The sequence below is a fragment of the Xenia sp. Carnegie-2017 genome, unplaced genomic scaffold (genome assembly GCF_021976095.1).
Source record: "Xenia sp. Carnegie-2017 unplaced genomic scaffold, XeniaSp_v1 HiC_scaffold_22, whole genome shotgun sequence".
Taxonomy (NCBI): domain Eukaryota; kingdom Metazoa; phylum Cnidaria; class Anthozoa; order Malacalcyonacea; family Xeniidae; genus Xenia; species Xenia sp. Carnegie-2017.
Window position 1 is genome coordinate 14015157 of NW_025813485.1, and position 22928 is coordinate 14038084.

General features: G+C 35.0%; 1 protein-coding gene and 1 long non-coding RNA gene across 2 annotated transcripts; both read left to right on the forward strand.

Moving 5' to 3' along the window:
• The first annotated feature begins 307 nt into the window (after positions 1–307).
• LOC124447246 lies at positions 308–1265 on the forward strand. Its single transcript, XR_006948668.1, has 3 exons — positions 308–371; positions 850–879; positions 1069–1265. It is a non-coding gene; the product is annotated as an uncharacterized LOC124447246 (long non-coding RNA).
• A 939-nt stretch (positions 1266–2204) lies between these two features.
• LOC124445901 lies at positions 2205–22909 on the forward strand. The gene is made up of 21 exons (XM_046996686.1): positions 2205–5094; positions 7632–8554; positions 8762–8839; positions 11856–12032; positions 12219–12335; positions 12445–12537; positions 13968–14144; positions 15539–15589; positions 16270–16373; positions 16855–16937; positions 17010–17131; positions 17440–17567; positions 17797–17888; positions 18227–18297; positions 18409–18546; positions 18693–19231; positions 19327–19413; positions 19625–19692; positions 20267–20412; positions 20657–20831; positions 21731–22909. The coding sequence occupies exons 1-21, from the start codon at positions 2526–2528 to the stop codon at positions 22171–22173; spliced, it is 6381 nt and encodes a 2126-aa protein (XP_046852642.1). The 5' UTR covers positions 2205–2525; the 3' UTR covers positions 22174–22909.
• The last annotated feature ends 19 nt before the right edge of the window (positions 22910–22928 follow it).

The window sequence follows — 22928 nt, forward strand, 5'->3', positions numbered from 1 at the left end:
GTATTTTTTGTGCCACTCCGTTGTTGACAACCTTTAATTGTCTGAAATTTTAAAGTTTTATGATATAAAATATGGCGCCGCATTATGCAAATAACTTAAATATTTGACGTAGTTCTCTGCCATGTTGGCTGTATGTAAAGTTTGTCTGACAAAACAAAAGAAAAAAGAGACTCAATCTCTGACTTTTGAGGTTCTTCGTCATTAAACTATTTATGAACATCAAATTATGAGAGTTGCGTCAACACATAGTATACCTAGATTTTGTAGATTTGCAATGGTCTTGCAGGTATTTTTCTAGACTATTTGAGGTACGTCGCGTATTTTACAATGGTATTTATTGCTGAAGAGTGAAGAAAGTCGTTTAATGAGAGGTATCATTTTTACTCATTTATATACTTCAGTAAATCAGATTAAAGTGGCGTAATCGGTATAATATCCGTGGAAAAGGGGCATGGTTTATCAGTTATAGTTTTTCAAAGTTCAACGATGCGCTTTTTTGGCAAAAGCCTAACTGCTTAACATTGAATCAAGGTCATGGAATCTAAGCTTAAATGCTTAACATCGAATGAAAGTCTTAATTGGTGTTAAAATATTATATTCTCCGTTTACACGATGTTGAGCTAGATCCTAACATCGACATGTGCTTCACGTAGTCACCACCGACCGACTAAATCTAATCAGGCAACCACGGTGCATTCAAATGATCTAGATCTAGATCTAAGAAAATTTAATTATTCAAAAAACGAAAGGTGTTCGTTTTCATTGCGTTCGTTCAAACGCAATGATCAATGCAAGAAGAAACCTTTAACTGTAATGGACAATAAGCAATAGTGTTTTCCTTTCAAACAGTATTAAAATTGCAGTGGGCAAATTCAGGAGGTATGTGTTCGTTAGTCAATTGTGACGTTTTTATACACATAGATTGTATCAGTACATTGACGTATTTAGTGACGAGCAACAAATAGCTTTTCTTCTGCTCTCTTTGCATTTATTGAAAAAGCAAAGCTATATTCAGTCTGATCCTCACAACGAGAAATGGTAAATCTTACCCTTCACTGACTTATGTAGAATTTCGAACGAAACAACCAGATCAGTTACGAAAGTCGTTCCAAGATATGAAAGCTCAAGTTTTATGTTCTGAAAGGTCTGCTTGCAAAAAGTTGCAATCGTTACGCAAGCGTTGATCTGCTAAACTATCTTTTCTTTAAAATGAGCATGTAATATAAAATATAAATAAATAAGATCTAAAATATACAAACATGAATATGTACATTAATATACATATCAATTCACCCACACATGACTAAATAATTTGATTTCATAAAAATTAATAAAAATATAAAGTTGCATAAAATTGCATTTTCAAGTCTTTCCTGTACTGGAGGTGCACGCGGTTTCTTTAAAGTTTTTTCTTCAAATTTCACTGATTAACAAACTGAAATGTAAACTATGCAACTGCGAATATTTTTCTTCGTTACGACGAGTGTTATGAGTTCAGTGAATGACAATAAATGAGTTTATATATTTAAAACTTAACGTTTGTCAAACATTTCACAGCAAAAAGAATGACTTATGTTAATGATAAAATAGGAGTGTACAAGAGTCGTTGGCTCAATTTTTATATACAGCACAGCATTTGTGCAACAAGTTATTACGTATGGCAATATGTATATGAGTTTTTGGCAATAAAAACATGTTGTGCGCCTAGCAAGAAAGGAATTATGTCTAGTTCCTGTTCCAACTTAAAAATTATCACCTTCATTCTATTTATAAATAAAAGTTTTTTCAACACGTTTTGATTTCATTTTTCGTAAAAAATTTGACCTCGGCGCCATGATTCCTCGCGCACTCATTAACATTTTTAGGCGTTTGATCTTGGTATGTTGGGCTTTTCATTGACAAGACATAAACATGTCCTATTTAAAAAATTCTCAATTCAAAACTGGCAACTTTTAAAGTCAAGAAAATCTTTTTATCAACAGGGGAAATAGTGTTATGGCTATTGTGAAGACTTTTACGTCAATCAATAGCTAATGTCGTATGTTTGAACGGAGTAGATATATTTAGAGTAGACTCATGGTATGCGACAGGTAATATAATGCGCGTATTGATTGTAATCAGATTTTTCATGCAATCATGTACGATCTCTCCCCCTCCCCCGACACGGTGTTATAATGGGAACTGTAAGCCCAAACTATTCTTGTATTGTTTTTCAGCATTGTTCAACATCATATGCATCACAATCGACTTCGAGGCTATAGGCCAGCAAGACATGTATCGATGCATGAGCAGAAACAAATAATAAAGTTTGGGGTTATTTTGTGCCCCTTATGAGGCCTTGTTGGTGGTAGACATTCATCGGATGTCATATGTCACTTCTAATCTGTTTCCTCGAAGGTTTGCTTTTCGTTTTACGTGCGCAATTGTATTTTGTGAACATTTTGGTTACAGGCTGACTCGAAGTGGCAAAAGTATTCGTAAAAATGAAGCAAAGAACAGCGTTCAAGTAATTTTGAGCGCGTATAATGTCTGACGGGTTTTACAATAGATTAACACTGAGCGACGAGGATAACAGACTATTGCTTCACAATGGCGCTGAGAGTCGCTCACATCGATATGGTTGTCAGTATTCTACACCAGCAAACGCACAAGAAATCACCGGCGCAAGTTCCGTACAGTATAGACTTGATAATCGAGTTGATAGGACGGAAATAAATCCGCATTTAAAGCATAGGACACAGAGACGGAGTACAGCATCTCAATCAGCGAATTGTCGAAGTCGTCAAAGAGCAAATGATCAACATATATCTTTTATACAAAGGGAAAAAAATTTGCGTGAGTATGATATTCGATCTAAAGGAAATTATGAAATTGAAGAAAGGCGAACTCCAGTAATGTCAAATGTTAGAGATTTCGAGAGTGGGACAATTTTAGATCGTGGACGCATGCCTGAAATTCCACGTGAAACCCCAGCTAACAATGAACAAGCTGTAGTTGTGGGGACTGAAAACTCTAAATCTTTACCTGGAAGAATCAAGGCTTATGGTAGTTCAGATAGGAATTCTGCAAATGTGGATTCATCGTTAGTGACATACAATCGGGATATTGGTTCGTATGTCAGCTACACACAGCCGTCAAGCCAACAGGCTCAACTATGTCCACACGTCAAAGGTCAGAAGCAAGATAGTTTACGAGAAGACAACAACAACATATCCTGTGTTTCGTATAGCGGTCATGATGACAAGATTTATAATAAAAACTCTGGCAAACTTCATCTTTTCAGGAGTTGTAACGACAGATATACTTATCGTCCCGGCGAATTAGATCGGCAGTACAGAAATGATGAGCCCCCGTCAAATTATTACTACGGAATTCAAACAGACAACATCAACATGATACGAGGGAAAAATAGTTATAGAGAAAAAATTGCTCGTCCAATTCCTGGTGCTTATGCGAAAAATGAAAAACACAGCCTGTCTAAAAGTTTGCCAAGAAACTCGCGTTATACTTCAGCCTGTGAACGCAACGTGAATAGTTCCGATTCGGAATCTGGACCGAGCTCAAGTGAGCGGGAATATTGGCCCAATAACTATTGCTACGAAAAGCGTAAGAAACGAGTGAGAAAGAAAGTAAATTATCGTCCAAAACATTATTTTGCGGATAGTGATCCTAGCGAACATTCGGATCCTGGTCGTAGACGTATTGAAGAATATCCCGGCCGTATTTGTTCGTCAACCGACTGTGATTATGAACAACATAGGTCACGCTCGTCTATTTACGGTCTGAACAATAAAAAAAACATTTCTCGAAGTCTTACTTCTGTTAGCTCGCTCGACGATGAAGTAGCTGGATTTCGTACAGGATTCACGTTCAATCGTATCTCACCGCGAGGCAAAGGCAAAGCACGTATTTCTAAAGTAAACATCAAGTCATTTTCTACTGTACATCTTAACCCTTCACAACGAGCAACTAGTTCAACTGGTGATATAGCATCTCAGGATATTGCGCACTCGCATCCCTATGCTGTGGAGAACAATTTCATAAAAACATCTGGGCAAGCATCGTCTAAGGACAAATCACCTGTCGTATTAACTGCAGAGCTCAGTGACAACTCTTGTACATCACCGTCTTTGAAAAAAAGTCCATTTAATTCGCACATACGTGGAAGAAGGTCGTCCGTAAGCGGTGGTGAGACACCGCGTAGCACTCCTGTACCAAGAATATGCAGTCCAGAAATTGTTGGAAATGAATTTCAGGCTCCAGCCTCAAGTAGTTTTAAGACAATCCATGCACCTAGTTCCGAAGGTTCTACGATTTTTTTTGCTGGTGATTCTGAGCGAAATGGTGCTATTGATGTTGATGAAGGTGCCAAAGTTTTGAAAAATTTAATTGACAATTTAGAGAAAGATGTAGAAGTGGGAAATCCAATTGAAACTGAAAGTCCTGAATTGTTTCCTTTGCAAGCACCTCAACAAAGTAGCCCCGATGATGTTGTCCCTACTGAAGATCTTGTGATATCTCCAACTGTTAGTGAAGATTTCTTTTCACCTTCCAATAATGGGTCATTTTTAACTACTGGAGAAAAGAACAAGGTGTCATCCTTTGCTTTTGGTAAAGATGTCCCTTATTCAATCCCGAAACCCTTTGTTACACTTGTTAACATACAAGAGGAAGATGAACCTCTTCACTCTGATAGTAGCGGCAGTAATGCTCGTGGAGGTAAAGAGTCACTTACTAAAATAATGATTTCAAGTGAAGGACAAGGTGATACCAATGATACCGAAACTGATGGTGTGAAATCTCCTTTGCGACGACCATCTTATGTAAAAGCGCAAATTTCAAATCAGTTATCACCAAAACCAGAGATAGATATGAACAAAGTGGAAAGTGTACAAACTGATTTAGGTATTGTTGAAACAAATGGTGGAAACAAATGTACAAACCGTGATCGAGATATGAGAAGAGAAGATGGGAATAAAGACAATAATTATAAAAGATCCAAAAAAATGGAACGACCACGTATACCTACAATTCTTAACCTTGAACAGGCTTTGGATGAGTTGTTCAATGATGTGAAAAACCAACAAGCAAAAGGTGAGCATCTTTGTTCATTAAAAATTGAAACAATTGTATAATCTCATGATAATTTTTTTATTAATTTTATTTCACAATTTGTCTGTTGATCTTCATGATTCTTGACTTTCTCAAGTTTAAGAATGCAAAAGCTGAGTTTGTTTGCTTGCCAAGTTATTTTAAACCCAGTACCAATTATTTTTAACATGCAGAAGAAATATTTTGTCACATTTACTATAACTTTCAATTTGTGAAAAAACTGTGGAATTTTATTGGCTAAAGCGGACAGTTGACCTATGACAGTGACAGAATTTTGTCTTGAGGGATGTCACTTTTTTTGAAATGTTATGTCGTAATTCAATTATCTGTTGAGAAGATCTATAAATTTTGTTTCTTAGAATTCAGTAGTTGTACCAAGGGCTTTCTGAAATCATACCAGCATTCTTCTGTAATGTGTGCAATTCCCATCAATGTGGTATACTTGTTGATATAACCTTACATTCTTTTTATCAATACTGTTTAACACAAGTTTCATGGAAATGTGTGTTACTTTGACATAAACACACAGTAAAATGAACACCCGTGTTATTCTGATAACTTTCTATCCATTCAGTTTTATCATTTTATTGTCATCATTACTTTATTGTACATGTGTACAGTAAGAATTGTTACTGTTCGTACTTTCTAAGAATTGTTACTGTTTGTACTTTCTAAGAATTGTTACTGTTCGTACTTTCTAAGAATTGTTACTGTTCGTACTTTCTAAGAATTGTTACTGTTCGTACTTTCTAAATGATAAATTGCATTTGACTTGATATTGTGCATCTCATTATCTTACAGCTGTATTCATCTCATGTTTATTGTTTATAATGGTTTTCAAATAAAATTAGAATGCCATTATAACCTAGCGTGCATATTTGTATTTATAATTAAATGATACGAAGTGCAAAACACCTGCTCCAAATTCGTTTTTTTCAGTTTACATTTGTACGTAAGTCATCAAGAAATATTTCTATTTGTTTTGAAAACAGAGAGCGATTGAAGCCATGTCTGTTGCGCAATTAATGCTTTTATGTCTAGATATCCTGGCGACGTTTTCCTTCTGAGCTGCTGGCTCGTTGATTTTGCCGAGAAAAATGTTTCTGATGAATAAATCTCGTTTTTTTAGAAAACGTTGATATTCGGAATATCAATAATTGCCAAATATTCGGAATTAATTGTTTTATTCATTCATTTTGTTTTTCACGGACATGAACTAAGTTCATCCAAGTTGGTTCAATACAGTTTAAGCAGTAATGAATTGCAAAAATATGACCGAGGTTGCACATTGGTGTGAGAGTGGAGCATGTGACACCTCTCCCCAGCTTTTGTGAAATATGTGTAAATATTCGGTGAAAATAAACTGATAGTGGCGAAAAAAGATAGTCCGGTTAAAATTTTGGGGCTCTATACGAAACATAAAATATATTAATCCTAACGCGGTTTTAATATGCACATGAAAAACCTTCGGGATACTTGTCCGCCGCTCTACCTGTTGAGCTACCAAGCCCACAGGGATTGGAGACGAGTCAAATCTCTTAAATCTGCGTATGGACGAGAGATTCTCGCCACTATAGCAGTTTACTGGAGGGCTCCGTGTTTCGACTTTATTCCAAAGCCATCATCAGAGGATATATATTATATATTAATCCTAACACGGTTTTAAGAGATTTGACTGATGATGGCTTTGGAATAAAATATGAAACATAAGAATTACAAGAGTCGGTCTCAGAACGTAGATTCCCGCCAGTTTTTTTTGGGGTGCTACTGGGGATGACTTAATGTGCCTTTTATTTTCCCGTTTTTTCGTAGCTTCCAATTTAAGCAGTCAGGACAATAAATAAAAAAAAATATCGAGAGTAAGGAAAGATTATAATCAGCAGCACACATCTCACTGCATATTCAAAAACAGCTTCCTTTACATCATGTGTTTTTTGTATTGGTAAAATAAGCTTTCCTTTTTATTGCTTTCCGGTGTACAACAAACTCCTGGCGTCATTTCGTAATTTACGAAACTTATCGTTTATGGTATGACGTAGCTAATTGAATAAAATGTCAATAATATCTGCCATCTATTACGTTGGTAAATTTTGGCGATTTTTACGTGTAAACGAGAATTTCTGATTGTTTAAAAGGATTAAAATTAGCTTCAAATTTATTGTTTAGAAATGGATTTGTGCACTAATACGTCATTTTTTTCATATGTCTGTTCTTATGTACATCCGGTCAAATATCCAGTTGTCCAACTGTTTGTTCCTCAATCCAACCATGTATCTATTCATCCATTTGTTAATTCATCTCGTCATACTTACGTACGTTTGTCCAACCGTGTGTTCGTCAATCCAACCATTTATTCATTAATCCATTTGTCGATCATTTCATCCAGTTATACATGCTTATATTGAGCTTACAACATCATTGTACAATTTCTTAAAATTGCTTAAACAAAACTATCTGAACTAGGATGTTTTTCCTTGAAATGATTTGTCGTTATCTTTATGCTTAAATGTTTCCTTTAGGAAACGAGGAAACGAAGAGAACAGTCGCTCGACAAGAAAGTGCTCCACAACTTTCCAACAGATCCAGTAACTTTGAAGGAAACCAAGAGCCACGCAAGCGCAGTAGCTCTATCGAAGATCCAAGTACTTCAGTAAAACTTATCGATTCTGAAGCGGATTCGACTTATATGCAGTTAGCTGATGGTAAAGTGGAACGCAGACATGACAAAATGGAGCAAAGTGATTTTGATAAATCGCAAGATCTACTTAATGAACTTGCTTTGGAGTTAAGCGAAGCGCCTTCCAGTCAAGAGAGGCCTGCATTGTCACGAAATGTTGACGGTAAAAGTGCGGAATCTACCAGTGATGCTGTAATGTCGCCAAGTCTCAGCCAAATCAGCATTAATAGTGAAAAATCTACATCGGGTAGTGATGTCATTGACAAGAATATCAGTGTCTCCCCCCTGTCGGATATATACTTAAGTCGTTATCATAGTGACCCAACGCCACGTGTAAAGCAAGACTATACTACTATTCAAGAACCAATTGCTGAGTACGATATTAAAGCTCGTAACAGCAACAGTGAGCCCGCTATCAATGGTAAGCTCCTGGCGCAGGCAGCGGATCTTGCCAAATCTAAAGTTGCAGAACGTGAAGAAAACGGCGCCGATCATAAAACCAATCTCGATCATTCCACATCAAGTACTGCCGACTTGACGGGTAATGTGCCATCTCAGCAAAAATTAAGGCGACGAGAAAGCGAAAAGGCTCGTCGTAGACAGGCTGCTAAAGTTGCTGCTCAGATTGAAGCTAACGCGAGTGATACGAAGAAAGCTGATGGTGACGCAGACGGTGACTCAGGTGGGAAGAGTCATGAGCAAAAAATCACAGATCACCATCCATGTGATCTCCCTAGTGGAAAGAAAAAGAAAGCCACGAAAAGTGTAAGCCAAATTTGGTTTCGTTTACCTTGTTTTTATTGTGTAGCACGCAAGTTTAATCTTTGCCCAAGTAGTACTATCTTTAGTATGTTTGAATCCTACTATCTTTATTTATATATTTATTTGTATTTAAAGTCCTCTGCGTTTCCATTTTTCTTGTGCAACGTGAAAATCTCGGAAAGTAAGCTAATTTGCATTTATTCCCATTAGGAAATGCGTTGGCATGTTATTCAAAACTTGATCGAAACTGAACAATCCTACGTGCAAAGTCTACAGTATATGGTGAAGGTAGGATGATGATTGAAATATTAATAATCCCGTGTATTTTTTTTACAAAGTGAAATTTGAATTTTTAAAGTGGATATGCGAGCCATGCTGTTTAGTTCAAATATTTTTCTACAATTAAAAGTAACTTAGCAAAATACGTTGCATCATTTTCCCGCTACTTCATTTGAAACAATTTTCAAATGAACTGTGTCGCTTTTTACCAGAAAGAAATTTTGAATTCTTGCTAATAATTTATATATGTTGCCGTTATTTTAGTTCAACAACATATCTTTAATTTGACTTCAGGTAATCGTGTTATGTCATACACCGTATTGAATGTTGTTAGTTTTAAAGTGTTTAGAATAAGTTTTAAAGTCGAAATTTTGTCAAATGATATGTTGAAAAACACTTACTTCAAGCTTGTGAACTATGTAAAAGAAACAATTTTCCTTTTTTAAAATGATATTGCAAAACGTTTGCAACTATTCTTTAATCTGATTGGCTACACAAGCAATGTGTATGAGGCTTTGCATGAATGGGCTGATCAATTCAATTCAAAGTCTGTCATACAAAATGAATAATTGCAATGGTCGAGGATTCTTACAAAAACAAATCGAGGACCAAACTCGTTTCCAAATATTTGAAGATCAAAGAGCTCCTGCGAATTTTTCGATTCACTATGTTTACAACATCCTAGGATGCCCATCGTATACATTGTCTGTATACAATTATTTTCCGACGTCATGGCTTTGTTGTTGTACAATGTCTGTTTATCGTTGTATTATCAAGTTTCATTTAAATACGCTTTGGATTTTTTTAACAAAAAATCCACTTGTAAACATAAATCATTGATCCACTCATCCTTATGACAGAATACAATGACATTAATGTCCTCATTGCGATAATATCTCTTATTAATTGACGTGGATTTATATTATCAAAGTCTTTGTTATTTACGTATAATTTTTTGTGTGCATGTCATCGTACTAGTATATTTATTAGTATGATTAGAAGTCTTGAATCTTAGCTTGAAGTCCAGTGTTTCGATCAGAGTCAGAAATTGGCTATAATTTCAATGCTCAATCCTTCATTTCCATGATTTGTGTGTTTATTGTAACAAAAAAAATTTGTTTCAATTCAGCAATTAAAATACTTCCATCAAGCAAACTGCTTGCAGCTGTTTTCATGTTTGCTGCTGTTTCAAACAAGCACGAGGCTCATAGTTTTAAAACAATTCCTCTCTTAGTTATCAAATTGAACCTAAAACGTTGTACTAGTTAGGGACAAGCCTCTCTTAGACATTACTCTGGGTCTAACAACGTTCTGCTACCTCTAGTTAAAGACAACCACTGCCTCCTTTCGTCGTTAGATTGGTGCATTCACTTGCAGTTATAAACCTCTTCACATTTTGATTTACAAAAATAGTTCTGCGTCAGGTGTGTGCACAACGTTCCTGAAAAAAACTTTAAAATTAAAATGTTATCAACGAGTGAAATAATGGAAATATTTCAAAACAATCAGCTTAACTTTTTTTTGTTATGGTATCAACTATCATTTTGACAGATTTTAATAAGGCTGCTAGTATCCCAAACTGAAGTTTTTGACTCAGATTTTAAAGACACGTTCGAACTTAAGATACGGATCTCATTTCTGAAGTAGCCCGGAAATTTCAGTACTTGCAAGAATGTTCTTTGCTTAAATATTGTATGACGATTTTCATTTTTTCATTTCTAATTTTCTTTTCCAGTTTTTAACAGAATGACATTTTAATTTTCTTATTTGATTTCAATGTATCGCTTAGTAACTTTAATATGAAATTCCTTGATATTTTTGCTTCCAGACATTTCCATTTGCACCCGCTTGACAGTAAGCTCATACTTTGGTTATTAAATTAACTAATAGAAAATATCACGAAATTTAGTGATGACAAGTGACGGATATTTTGATATTTATAAACGCTCGACACCAGTTTGTATATGTAATTTGAGGAAGCAGTAATATACATTCTGTTTCATCTCATTTCTCTCCTCACCGAAAACAGTGACATGTCGTTGGATATTGTTACTTATTACGAGCATTTGGGTAGGGGGGTGGGGTGGGGTGGTATATGTTCTACCCGAATGCTCTCTGTTAAAAGCGGGAAAACTTTCATTTACCCGGATGAAAAGAATTTAAACAAAGGCATTTTAACATGAATGAAATCATGTTTTTGTACCTCAAAGTTATGCTGCATATAACCGTTTTAAATAAGTAAGAATGATGTTGGAAAGAGTAGTTTTACTCACTAATTATGGTCTCGTCATATCATGGTTCAATTTGGGTTTTTTTTTTAACTTTTGTGTTTATAAAATAAAACAGATGTTGTATAATTGCGTTAATCTGTGGACCAGTTTTCCTATTCGCTAACAAAATATAACATGTGATGTCAACTTATGGCGCTCTTATCGTGCAATCGTTTTTTTTACTGTTGCGTAATAATAAGACAGTTATAAATCACGTAGAATGTGGAAGCTAATTGACGTGAAATAAGAACACAAGTTTCGTACAAGTAAACCTCTTGAACATGAATCTTTAAAAACATGTGTCAACTGTCAACCTGGTTGACATTTAGTTACCGATTAATGACTTTACTAAAAATACACTTTGGTCTAATTATAAATGTAATCAAATATGGTCACGTGTGCTGTCCAATGGTGTTCTCATTCTAAAAAAAACTCAATTTGTGCAAATTTTCTTCCGTCAATGGGACAGCACACATGAAATTGATTTGTTCAATCTGGTGATGACTGCTTGGGCTTAATAACATGATAAATGTATAAATGATATGTAAAAATGGCCATTAGATTTTACATCTCAGCAAAAATGGATGCGAACATTACTAACGAGAGATAAATGAAGATCTAAATTATGTTTTAAATGCTTATAAGTAAAGTTTACATGTTGTTGCATTTCTTTGCATACTCCATGTTATGCAATTGCAACTGTAAGTAACTAAATCTCTGAATTCTCAAGGTTTTTTTCACTTGGTTTCCTTTAGGAATACATGAATCCCTTACGGAAGAGCGAAGGTGTTATTGAAACAACATTGGTAAACGAGATATTTTATCAGATTCCAGAAATTTTGAAATACCACGAAGGTTTTCTCAAGCATTTGGCGTTACGTGTTCAGGATTGGAGCGATAATTCAAAACTTGGTGATATCTTTATATCATCGGTGAGAGGAATCACTTGTATTTGTGAATTAAGGTACCAAAATGACGACCATTTTGCATGGTCGTCATTGGTTGTAGTAGTCTCGCTACTCAAATGCATGGTCAAGTATGTGTTGTTTTGAAGCGATTGTGTCAGTAACGAAGTGTTATTTTTCGTGTTTGTTATCCTGCGTAAATTATATTTTCAGTTTACAAAGTGCTCGCTGGTCGATGCATACAGTCAATTCATCAATAATTTCCTGCGAGCTCGAACAGCTATTCGCTCTGCTGCGATGGCAAAACCTGGTTTTTTAAAATTTTGTGAGGTATCACGTTTTATGTTGAAAACTTGCCACATATTAATTGTATTTGATATAGCAACATAGCCCACAGTTTTTGTATTCATTGCAAAACATTGCTGTATTCGTTTTTCAGCAACGATCTCGTGAACATAAAGAAAAACTTACATTACAAGATTTGATGATCATGCCAGTTCAACGAATACCCAGATACGTTCTTATCATCACTGTAAGTACATCGTATTTGTGAACAGCAGATGTTTTGTCTTAATTATTATTTATATAGCTGTTTTTCATTAATGTTCTTCTTGACTCGGGGTTTTTATCACGGTTTGTTGCATTTCATGCTTTGCCATTTAGGTGTTAGCTTCAACTATCAGCTTTTACTACTACTTAATGGTTTTAAACTTTGACTATAGACATTATACGAGATGTTTCTTCGTGATGGTACCATCTTGTGTGGCATTGCATGCGTTACTATAGAGATTCTATCGCTTTCATGTGTTTATACAACGCAGACGTTTTATTAAACCATGAGAAATATATGTGTTGTCATGCACATGGTATGCTATGTTGGAATTTTATTTTCTTATGAAATAATTTTAAATGTATCTCGTGTGCTAAAATGTCCGAAGTATTATAATTTTAATGTCTACATTTTACTGTTTTGTCAGAAGTCAGTCAAAGCTATTTGTTTGACAGAACCTGTAATCAAGTCATACCGTCCATTGGAAAGACCCATGCATTGACCTCATAACCCTATGTAGCCAGTCACATTGTCATTTTATGTTGTTTTTATATGACTGAGCTGAACTCATTTTTTGTATGTGTATCCTAAATAAGGTGTGGAAGGTGTCTGGATTGTAATGTAAATTTTCTCATTTTGGTATGGAGTTGCAAATGCTTGCATGTCGCTTTTAGAGAAACTTGGTAACTACATAAGTCTTAGAAAATTTCTTTGCTCAACTGACGCCGATCGTTCATGCTTTTTATATATATCAGTTAATTCAGCTCCTTTTATAGCATGCATGTTATTTGTTTTACAGTCAAATGTATATTTTTCCCCGTTGCGTGTTGCGAGTAAAATTTACAGCAAACAAATCGATGTTCATCGTTTGAATGAGAATAAAATAATTCATTGCAGCCGCTTGTGAGCCGGCAGACCATTTTTGCATTTCTTGCATATCAAATGCTGGTATTCATTCACGTCTGCGTTTTATTTATTTTTTGTTTGTTTATCATGAAATTTTAGCTCGAATGTCATCTGTTGCTCCGTAAAGCAAAAGTTATCTTGCCATCACGTTTCTATGATATTCTTTGAAAACTTGATTTGTTTGATCATGATCGGTCAATGGTTATAACTTTGTTATTTGTTCTTCAATGTTCTCGTGACGTGTTCAAGCTCTCGTTCCATAGTAGTGTCACACGTGTCCTTCTCTCTTTTAAGCGTCATGTTGTGGCTTTAATTTTTGTCGCCGTCTATCCTACATAACTCGATTGAAGCCGTAATTCGTGAAACACGACATTCGTGAATGGATCATTAAATCATTTTATTGAATTTTAACGATATTCTCGTCCAGGAATGTCAAATTCGTCCAATGAAAAGATTTTTAGTTTCTAAAACTAATTAATTTGTTACTCTATTGTATATATTTCTAGGATTTATTAAAATACACGCCTGCTGATCATCCTGATCACGGTAATCTTCTTTCCGCTCTTGGCGAAATCAAAACGCTGGCTGAACGGATGAACAAAGGCGAACAAGAGATCGATCAGGCTGAAAAAGAAGCCGAAAGATTGCGAGATCTCGAAGCATCTATTGAAGGAATAGTTGGTGTATGTATAACAAAATCTACATATTTTTAAAATCGAATTCAGATGTATGTTCAAATGATTTTCAGATAGCTCGAAATTATATTCAGATTGCATGGCTATGCTTACTAAGATTTTGCAAAAATTATGAGGAATATCCAAAGGAACATCGGACATTTTACAAATGATCGTCATAATATTTTTAATACATAAGCAGATGTTTCAAAATAGTTATCAGAAATGTGCCGAGATATTTCAGACTTCTACAAAGCATATAGAAATATGTTCTGCCCACGAAGGCTTAATTCAGGCTTTGAGAAATAATTCTTCTTGGTCCATTTGCGCGGATAGGACCTGTATATTGAGAAATTATCGCGAGAATTGCAGACAACAATTGTAAATTAAGTGATCTTTTTGCATGTTGGGTGTCATCTGCAAAATAGTATTTTGGACCCCCCAGAAATACCGAAAATCCAAAGCTCAAAGAGATGGAAGTGGCTGACGGATTTCCAAATCAAGAGCGTTGTTGCTCTGGTTGAAAGTTCTGCCGGACTCATATTGCAATGATTATTTGACAATTTTTGTAACTACTTTGAACATGGCCTACTCATTTGAATGAAAGAATTTTAACACAAAAGAATGTGCCGGTCATGTCTGCAACCATGAACAAGAGGATGCAGCTACAATTTGTCGAATATTGGCAGAATTGATGATTTGCTTATATGAGACGAGATGAATATGAATTTCTTTTTTTGAAAATCATAAGGTCAAGCATGTGAACGAGTAGTTATTAAATTGACAACATCCAAGGACCAAATGTTGATGTTATGTTTTGGCTTCATCTGATGATTTACAAAAAAAAATAAAAGACAGTTGTTTGAATAAAACTCAAGAAGCGCAGGTTTATGAAAAAAACTGGAATAAATTGAAATGAAGTTAGTTATTTATGTTTGATAATGTTTCATGTCACTCAGCATGCGGGCTGAATTGCATGTCTTTGAGCATCCTATCTCACACGCTGAACCCCATTGGACAGTGGGGTACGTAATGCGTTCATTGCGGTGATTTCTCCACATGTGACATGTGTCATGCTGCTGCTATCAGTTTTATGTTTGTTATTGACGTTTCTAGAAATTCATGTGTATTTTTGTTTCTGCAATCATATGTGAAGTTGTTTTAAATTCTAAAATACTATCACGTGATTCTATCTGAAATTGAGTTAGACATAGACATGTGAAACTAAACTCACGCTAAAATTGCGCTGCAATATCTCAAATTCACCGTATGAGGTTTCTGATTTCAAGCTATGCAACATTAGAATTCGACCTGGAAAAGGTTTAATCAATAATTATGTCAACGGATGTACTGCATTCAACGAGCATTGATTATGTAATGACGTAAAAATTTATCTTTTACAGCTCGTCTCACCTCGAAGGAAATATAAGAGACAGGATCTAGTCGCAGAAACGGTATGTTTGGCTTTTAGTAAAATATGTTGATTAAATAAATGTAGGAAAATTTCTCAATTTATCGCACTTGCTAAAAAAAAAAACATGGCAATGATTTAAAACTACATTTATAGCTATTACTTTGGCCATAGCATTACATTTCATCATTTGTTTGTTAAAGTTATCAAATTTGGCAGCTTTATCAAAGTATCTTTGACCTTGACGTCCATGCATGGATTCCATATAGTGAGCATTGAGGGACTATTGAGGGGCCAGTGAAGGACTTTTGAAGGACCATAGAGTGAGCATTGAGGGACTATTGAGGGACCAGTGAAGGACTTTTGAAGGACCATAGAGTGAGCATAGAGGGACTATTGAGAGACCAGTGAAGGACTTTTGAAGGACCATAGAGTGAGCACAGAGGGACTATTGAGGGACCAGTGAAGGACTTTTGAAGGACCATATAGTGAGAATAGAGGGACTATTGGGGGAACAAAAGCAAGGGACTTTTTTAGTAGTTGACAAAATAAAGTTTACGTTGAAGTTAGCTCATATAATTTTTTTATTAATTGAAAGATGCAGCGTAAGGAAAAGATGACGTGGATATCTAAATTTTAAACAATTTTTCATTACATAAAATTGTCGTGTGTTCCCAATTTCCAACGATGAATTTTATTGGATTTGTTTGCTTTATTTCACAGAAAGGACTGATGTCAAAGAAAGATCGCTGTCTATTTCTCTTTTCTGATTTATTGGTTTGTGCGACAGTAAAACGAAAGCAGACTTCACTTCGTAGAGGATCGTTGTAAGTTTAATTTCACCCGTAGAAAAAAATCATTCATAGTTTCACATGTCTGCTACCTTCCGCTCTAATGATAATATCATGCCCCTTAAGATCTCTTGCATAAACCCCAAGAAAAATTCTAAAATGGTGTTATGTGCTGTAGACTATTATTGTAATATTTGGATGCATAAGTATGAAGCTTTGTTGATTATTTTAAGGAAGTACGGTACAGCCATGTTACTAGCATTCATAATTTACTCAACTTTTAAAAAAAATTCTGAAAAAGCTAATAACGCTTTCACTATGCAAGTTTCACTCTTCTTTAAGCATACAAGTCTACAATTTCCTGAGTCCTTGCACCTCAAGTTGGGACAATGATACACCCTCCCCCCTTGAAAAAATCAGCACCCCTCCTGTCAAATGATATTGATTCGCCCATGTTGATGATTTGACCTATTTTATACAGAAACTCGGTTTGAGCTAAGTGCCTTTTATCTAATAGGTTTTCTGGTCAATCTGCTGCAGAAATGAACAAATACCGGTTACTTTGGCAGTTTCCACTCGAAGATGTCGAGTTGGTTACAAGTTAGTAATATTTTATTAACTGAAAATAGTTTATTACTGTATTTTAAATTGTACGTACTTGAATTGTTTCAGGTGAAGACGATTTAAACAATACATTAAAGACGTCAGATCAAACTCGTGAAAAGCTGGAGGAAGACCTCAATACAGTTAGCACTATCAGTAAACTGACTGAGTCCATTTCAATTAAGCATCAGGTTTGTGGACCCTCTACATACTAACGGTATTTTGTTTTGGTGTAACACTTCAAGTAAAGATTATTTTAATCATTTATTCAATATTTGGAAATAATTCCAATGAGCTGAACTAACTGCAGACAGACATCGTTCGCTAAAACTTGCATCGTAATATACTCTGCAAGAAAAATTTTTACTCAATCAAACAACTTACTATTGCGGTTTTTCTGTATTTCTGTATAATCTTTCCTACGTTCTCCCTTTTTTCCGTAAGTTAGACATATGTGATGTTTTATATCTGACCATCAGTAATTTTTGCTTTAATTTAGCTTCTTGATGATGCAATACGTGAACTGGCATCAGAACTAAACCGTCGCCTTGTCGATCTTCATTCACAGCGGTCCACAAATCCATTCATTTTGGAAGAAAACACCGTTTCACTCAACATTGCTTCAAGGTATTTTCACTTTTTGTTATTATAAATTATTCCACTGCCATTTTCTTCTAGTAATGCTTTTTTGATAAAAAAAATGTATAAAAATTCCGACTTTCCTAGAGAACTTTAGCATACTACTTACCCGTGATAAAAACAACTGCCAGTACGAGATACTTAATTTGTTCATAAAAAGTCAGTTGAGAACTATGAATTTGTGTGTGATAAAACACAACAGTTCTTTTGTTCTTAGGGACTCCGTCGAGAAGTATTTGTTTGTGTTTCTCAGTAAAGAAATCAAATCATCTTGGGAGGCTTACTTTCTTGATGCAAAACAACAACTTGGTAAGTTGTTAATTGATTAACTAAAGTGAGTAAACAATTCATTGAATTGTATGTTATTTAATTAATTGATTGGTAAGCAATTAATCCATTGATTTGTTAGCAATTCATTAATTAATTGGTACGCCATTAATTTATTAATTGGTAAGTCGTTTTTTAGTTAGTTATATAAATTGATTGATTAGTGACTTATTAATTCATAAATTGGTAAGCAATTGATTCATTGACAGAAACAGCATAGCTTCTGCATAGTAACGTATGCGTTTCATTCGCGAAACAAACACGTGCAAATCACGCGCATCCCAGCTCAATTGAAAACCGCTGTACGTCAATTTTTTCAGCGTACGCCAAAGATTCATCGCCTAACTTTCAAAACGCCATAGCGATCAACAAGTCGAGGAGTGGTTTACAGGTGAAAGCATATTAATAACGTATTCTTTGAGTGTTTATTTTCATTTTAATTAGTGATTAATATTGAAATGTGAGTCATTGAAGACAAGTTATGTTATATGAAATGTTGCAGTTTACTTATGCGTCACCAACTATCGCTGCCCGTCTTACGAAACGTGGAACACAGTGCGGCTCTGGAGACTTATGGGTTGCTAGCAGTGATGGATGCGTTGGTCAAGTAACCATACTATCTCCTCCTAGAGAATTTGAGGTGACCTGCTAATTAAAATATGGCAGAGTACAATCAAACAGTTTGTAGGAAGAAATTGTCATATTTTACCCCTTAAACATGCTGCTGTGTATAAAAGATTTTTTATTTTTGATTAGAAGAATAATGAAAAATATATTTCCTTGCAGCAAGGATCTACTTATTCACCATGTCAAGCACGGATTTTATCCATCGCGCCCGTACCTGGATGGAAATTAGCTGGAATAAACACGACTAATGTTGATTACGAATTTAAAGATCCCGTTGAAGGCAACGACTCAACGTTGCGTAGCAAATCATCTGGGTATCATTCAGAGGAAAATATTTCAAACAATCAGCGAGTTGTGTCATCTTCAAACAGCAAGGCGAGCAGAGAGGAGATAATTGCGTTTGATAGTAGCACTGACGATGAGGACATGGGAGATGATTCATACACGGCCTCACCCTCCCCTCCCTCGTTTGATGGTCGTTTAAGTCCTGAAGGAAGTAGTCTTGGAACGGCAGGTAGTTTAGATGGTGATCTTAGCAGTGATGGTCGTGATGATTCGGATTATCATGAACCTCCTTCATCAGACGATGAAAGTAAAACAATAAGAAATAAACATAAAAATAACATACAGGAAGAAAATGTTGAAGGGGGAAATGCTAATCAACAACCAACGCTATGGATGGGAGCGGAGGATGGATAGTAAGGAACTTTATGTTTCACGTTTCCAACAAGAGTTTTTATTGTTTGCAATAGTAGAGTCGGACTAATTTTGATGTTTTATTATATTTTTACAGTATCTACATTTTCCCGGTCACCAGCGCTATCAAACAACGACGAAATAAAACAAAAATTCAAAAAGGTTCACCCGTCCAGAGTATTTTGTAAGTAATCTGACAAATGTGAAATTCCCACCAGAATTATCTATAGTAAATATAAATAGACATATTTAAGCAGCCTGTACGTAATCCGTAGCCAATAAATGAAAGTCTATAATGGTAGTTAATAGTAGCATAGTTGCGTATACAATTTATAATTAATAAGATTCGTTCTTTGCTATGTCTTTAACATTGTTTTTTTTTCTCGTACGTTTAGGTGTTTGGAGAATCAAGTGTTTGTAGGCTTAGCAAATGGCGACCTTTGCGTTTACAAGCGCTCTCCGAGTAAGTTGTATCTATGTATGTTATAAGTATTTGGTTATAATACAAGTATCTGGTTGTAATACAAGTATTTGGTTATAATACAAGTATCTGTTTGTAATACAAGTATTTGTTTGTAATACAAGTATTTGGTTGTAATACAAGTATTTGGTTGTAATACAAGTATCTGGTTGTAATACAAGTATCTGGTTATAATACAAGTATCTGGTTATAATACAAGTATCTGGTTATAATACAAGTATCTGGTTGTAATACAAGTATCTGGTTATAATACAAGTATTTGTTTGTAATACAAGTATCTGGTTATAATACAAGTATTTGGTTGTAATACAAGTATCTGGTTGTAATACAAGTATCTGGTTGTAATACAAGTATCTGGTTGTAATACAAGTATTTGTTTGTAATACAAGTATTTGGTTGTAATACAATTATCTGCTTTTAAAGCAAGTATACCTGGTTATATACATATATTTGGTTACAAAAATTCGACGAATGACAAACATTTGTTAAAATGCAACTACGTTTTCTTCAAAAATCTTTTTATTGAGCTAATAATGATACATTTTTCTGTTGTCAGATTATGTTTGGGAAATCAACACTCCTCGAAACATAACAATATCAAGCAACAACCGCATCACATGTATGACTGCGGTCTCAGGTCGACTTTGGGTTGGTTGTAGTAATCAAGTTGTAATTGTGAACACGACAACACTCGGAATTGAGGTATTAACTTTGAGAAAGTCGCAATATTTGCAACTATATATTCCATAAATACATCGATGCTATAGGATTAAGTTTTTGATCATTATTTTCCTGATGTGTACGTGGAAGATAAATCATTTGTCTTGGAATGAATTTAAATAAACAACTAGCAGAGTGAACCTATCTACTAATTTCAAAAAAGTAAATTTTTGTGACACGCAATTCTAATTTTAACGGCCTATCGTTATTCTTATGTCTTCTTCAGAAGCGATTTAGTGCTTATGAGGACAGCAGTCGGCCTGTACATGCCATGGCCAGCTCAGGAATGGGTGTATGGGTCTCAATACAGAGTTTATCTGTTGTGCGTTTGTATCATGCGAGCAGTTGTGAGCATTTGGCTGACGTCGATACCAAAGATGCAGTTCAAAAGATGCTTGCAGGTAAATATATAAACAATAGATGCTTGCAGGTAAATCTATAAACAATAGATGCTTGCAGGTAAATCTATAAACAATAGATGCTTGCAGGTAAATCTATAAACAATAGATGGTTGCAGATAAATCTATAAACAATAGATGGTTGCAGGTAAATCTATAAGCAATAGATGGTCGCAGGTAAATCTATAAACAATAGATAGTCCCAGGTTTATCTATAAACAATAGATGCTTGCAGGTAAATCTATAAACAATAGATTCTTGCAGGTAAATCTATAAACAAAGATGCTTGCAGGTAAATTTATAAACAAAAGATACTTGCAGGTAACTCTATAAACAATAGATTCTTGCAGGTAAATCTCTAAACAAAAGATGCTTGCAGGTAACTCTATAAACAATAGTTCTTGCAGGTAAATCTCTAAACAAAAGATGCTTGTTGGTAAATCTATAATACTCCCATTTTCGTATGGATGATACGTGCATGCATTTAGTGTGTGTGTTAAGAAAATTGTCAGAGTGGAAAGCCTTTCTAGGGTTTCTTTATTCAGTGCGTATGCCAGGGAGGGATGTGTGATCAGGGTGGGTAGGATGTATGATGTGGTTACTAAGTTGTTTCGTATTTTCGTACAAATGATATTTTGGAATCTAATGATCCAACATTGGTTTCCCGAGTAAGCATACTTTTTGTATGTACTTAAAGGATTATGCGTATCAATTGTTTAACCTACATTATCTAAGATTACAGAAATCATCAAACTGCTCAACATCAATTTAGCATTTTAAAAAAGTTGACTTTCGTCTAATCTTAAAGACAGCAAGATATGTTTATGTTTTTGCGCTCAAACACGTATCTTCTTGCGTGAGGTGAAAACACCTGTTTTAGCAAAATCTCATTTCTTTTTTAGGTTCTGACGCAATAATTAAGCAACACAAAGCAGCATGTTTGCGCGTAACTGCTTTACTTACGTGCAAAGACTTACTTTGGATTGGTACGAGCGCCGGTGTCGTATTAACATTACCTTTACCGATTATTGCTCCTAATGTGACTTGTATACAGCCCAGCCTAGAGGTAACCGCTTCACCTCAAGGACACACTGGACACGTGAGGTTTTTAACCGCTGTAGAAATGGGCAAACTTGAGGAAAAGGAGGAGATAACAAGTTCTCAAACTGCTAATCGATCACCTCGTCGCTCTCATTTAAACGTGGAGAAATCTAGTCATTCTTTTCCCAATGAAGGTGTGTATGTTATCAGTGGTGGCGACGGATATGAAGATTTTAAATCTACTACAAATGAGTGTGCTGGGCGGGAAGACAGCACCAATCATTTGCTTATTTGGAAAGTCTAGTGTTTGTTTGTGTGTATGTGGTACAGCTGTCAGTTCGGGAAGGTTCTAAAAGAGCAAAGTAATGAAGACAGTACTAGAAATCAAGGAGGCGTTTGTTAACATTTGTGCAACGACTATCTAGCGTGGATGTTCTTACGGATAAAGACAAGTAACGACGATGTCATTAAAAGTTTATAAACAATGTCAATTAATAGGCTTAATAAATAGAATTGGATAAATGAAGATAAATGTATTTAGCTCATGTTTTAAATGGCTGTTGTAGATCAGCAACCAAGATTGTCAAGTTAGGCTTAATAAAACAGAATTAGACTAATGGACAGAAATGTATCTAGATCATCTCTATGCTGGCTGTTGTAGATCAACAACCAATAAACTAGTAACGATGTTATCTCAATTTTTAACATTAATTATTGTGCATAAGTTCGCGATGTTATTACGTGTTTGGCACGTAATTTTTATTCTTGTAAAATATACATTTTAAAAATCACTTTTAGTTCGCACAAATTTATATAAAATGTGCCTTTTGTAAGTTTGTATGTTCAGTGTTGTCTACACTGATAAATGATTTTAAGGTAGCATTTAGGACATCTTGATAGGTACAACGCACACTTATGGTAAAACCTAGCGTCAATTGTAACATAGAGGTTTTGGAATGGCATAGTGGCTGCTCGCATTACTTATATATTAAGAAAGATGTATTTATTTTTAGTTTGAATATACCAATTTAGCTTTTAAATGATGTAGTAAGAGCATTT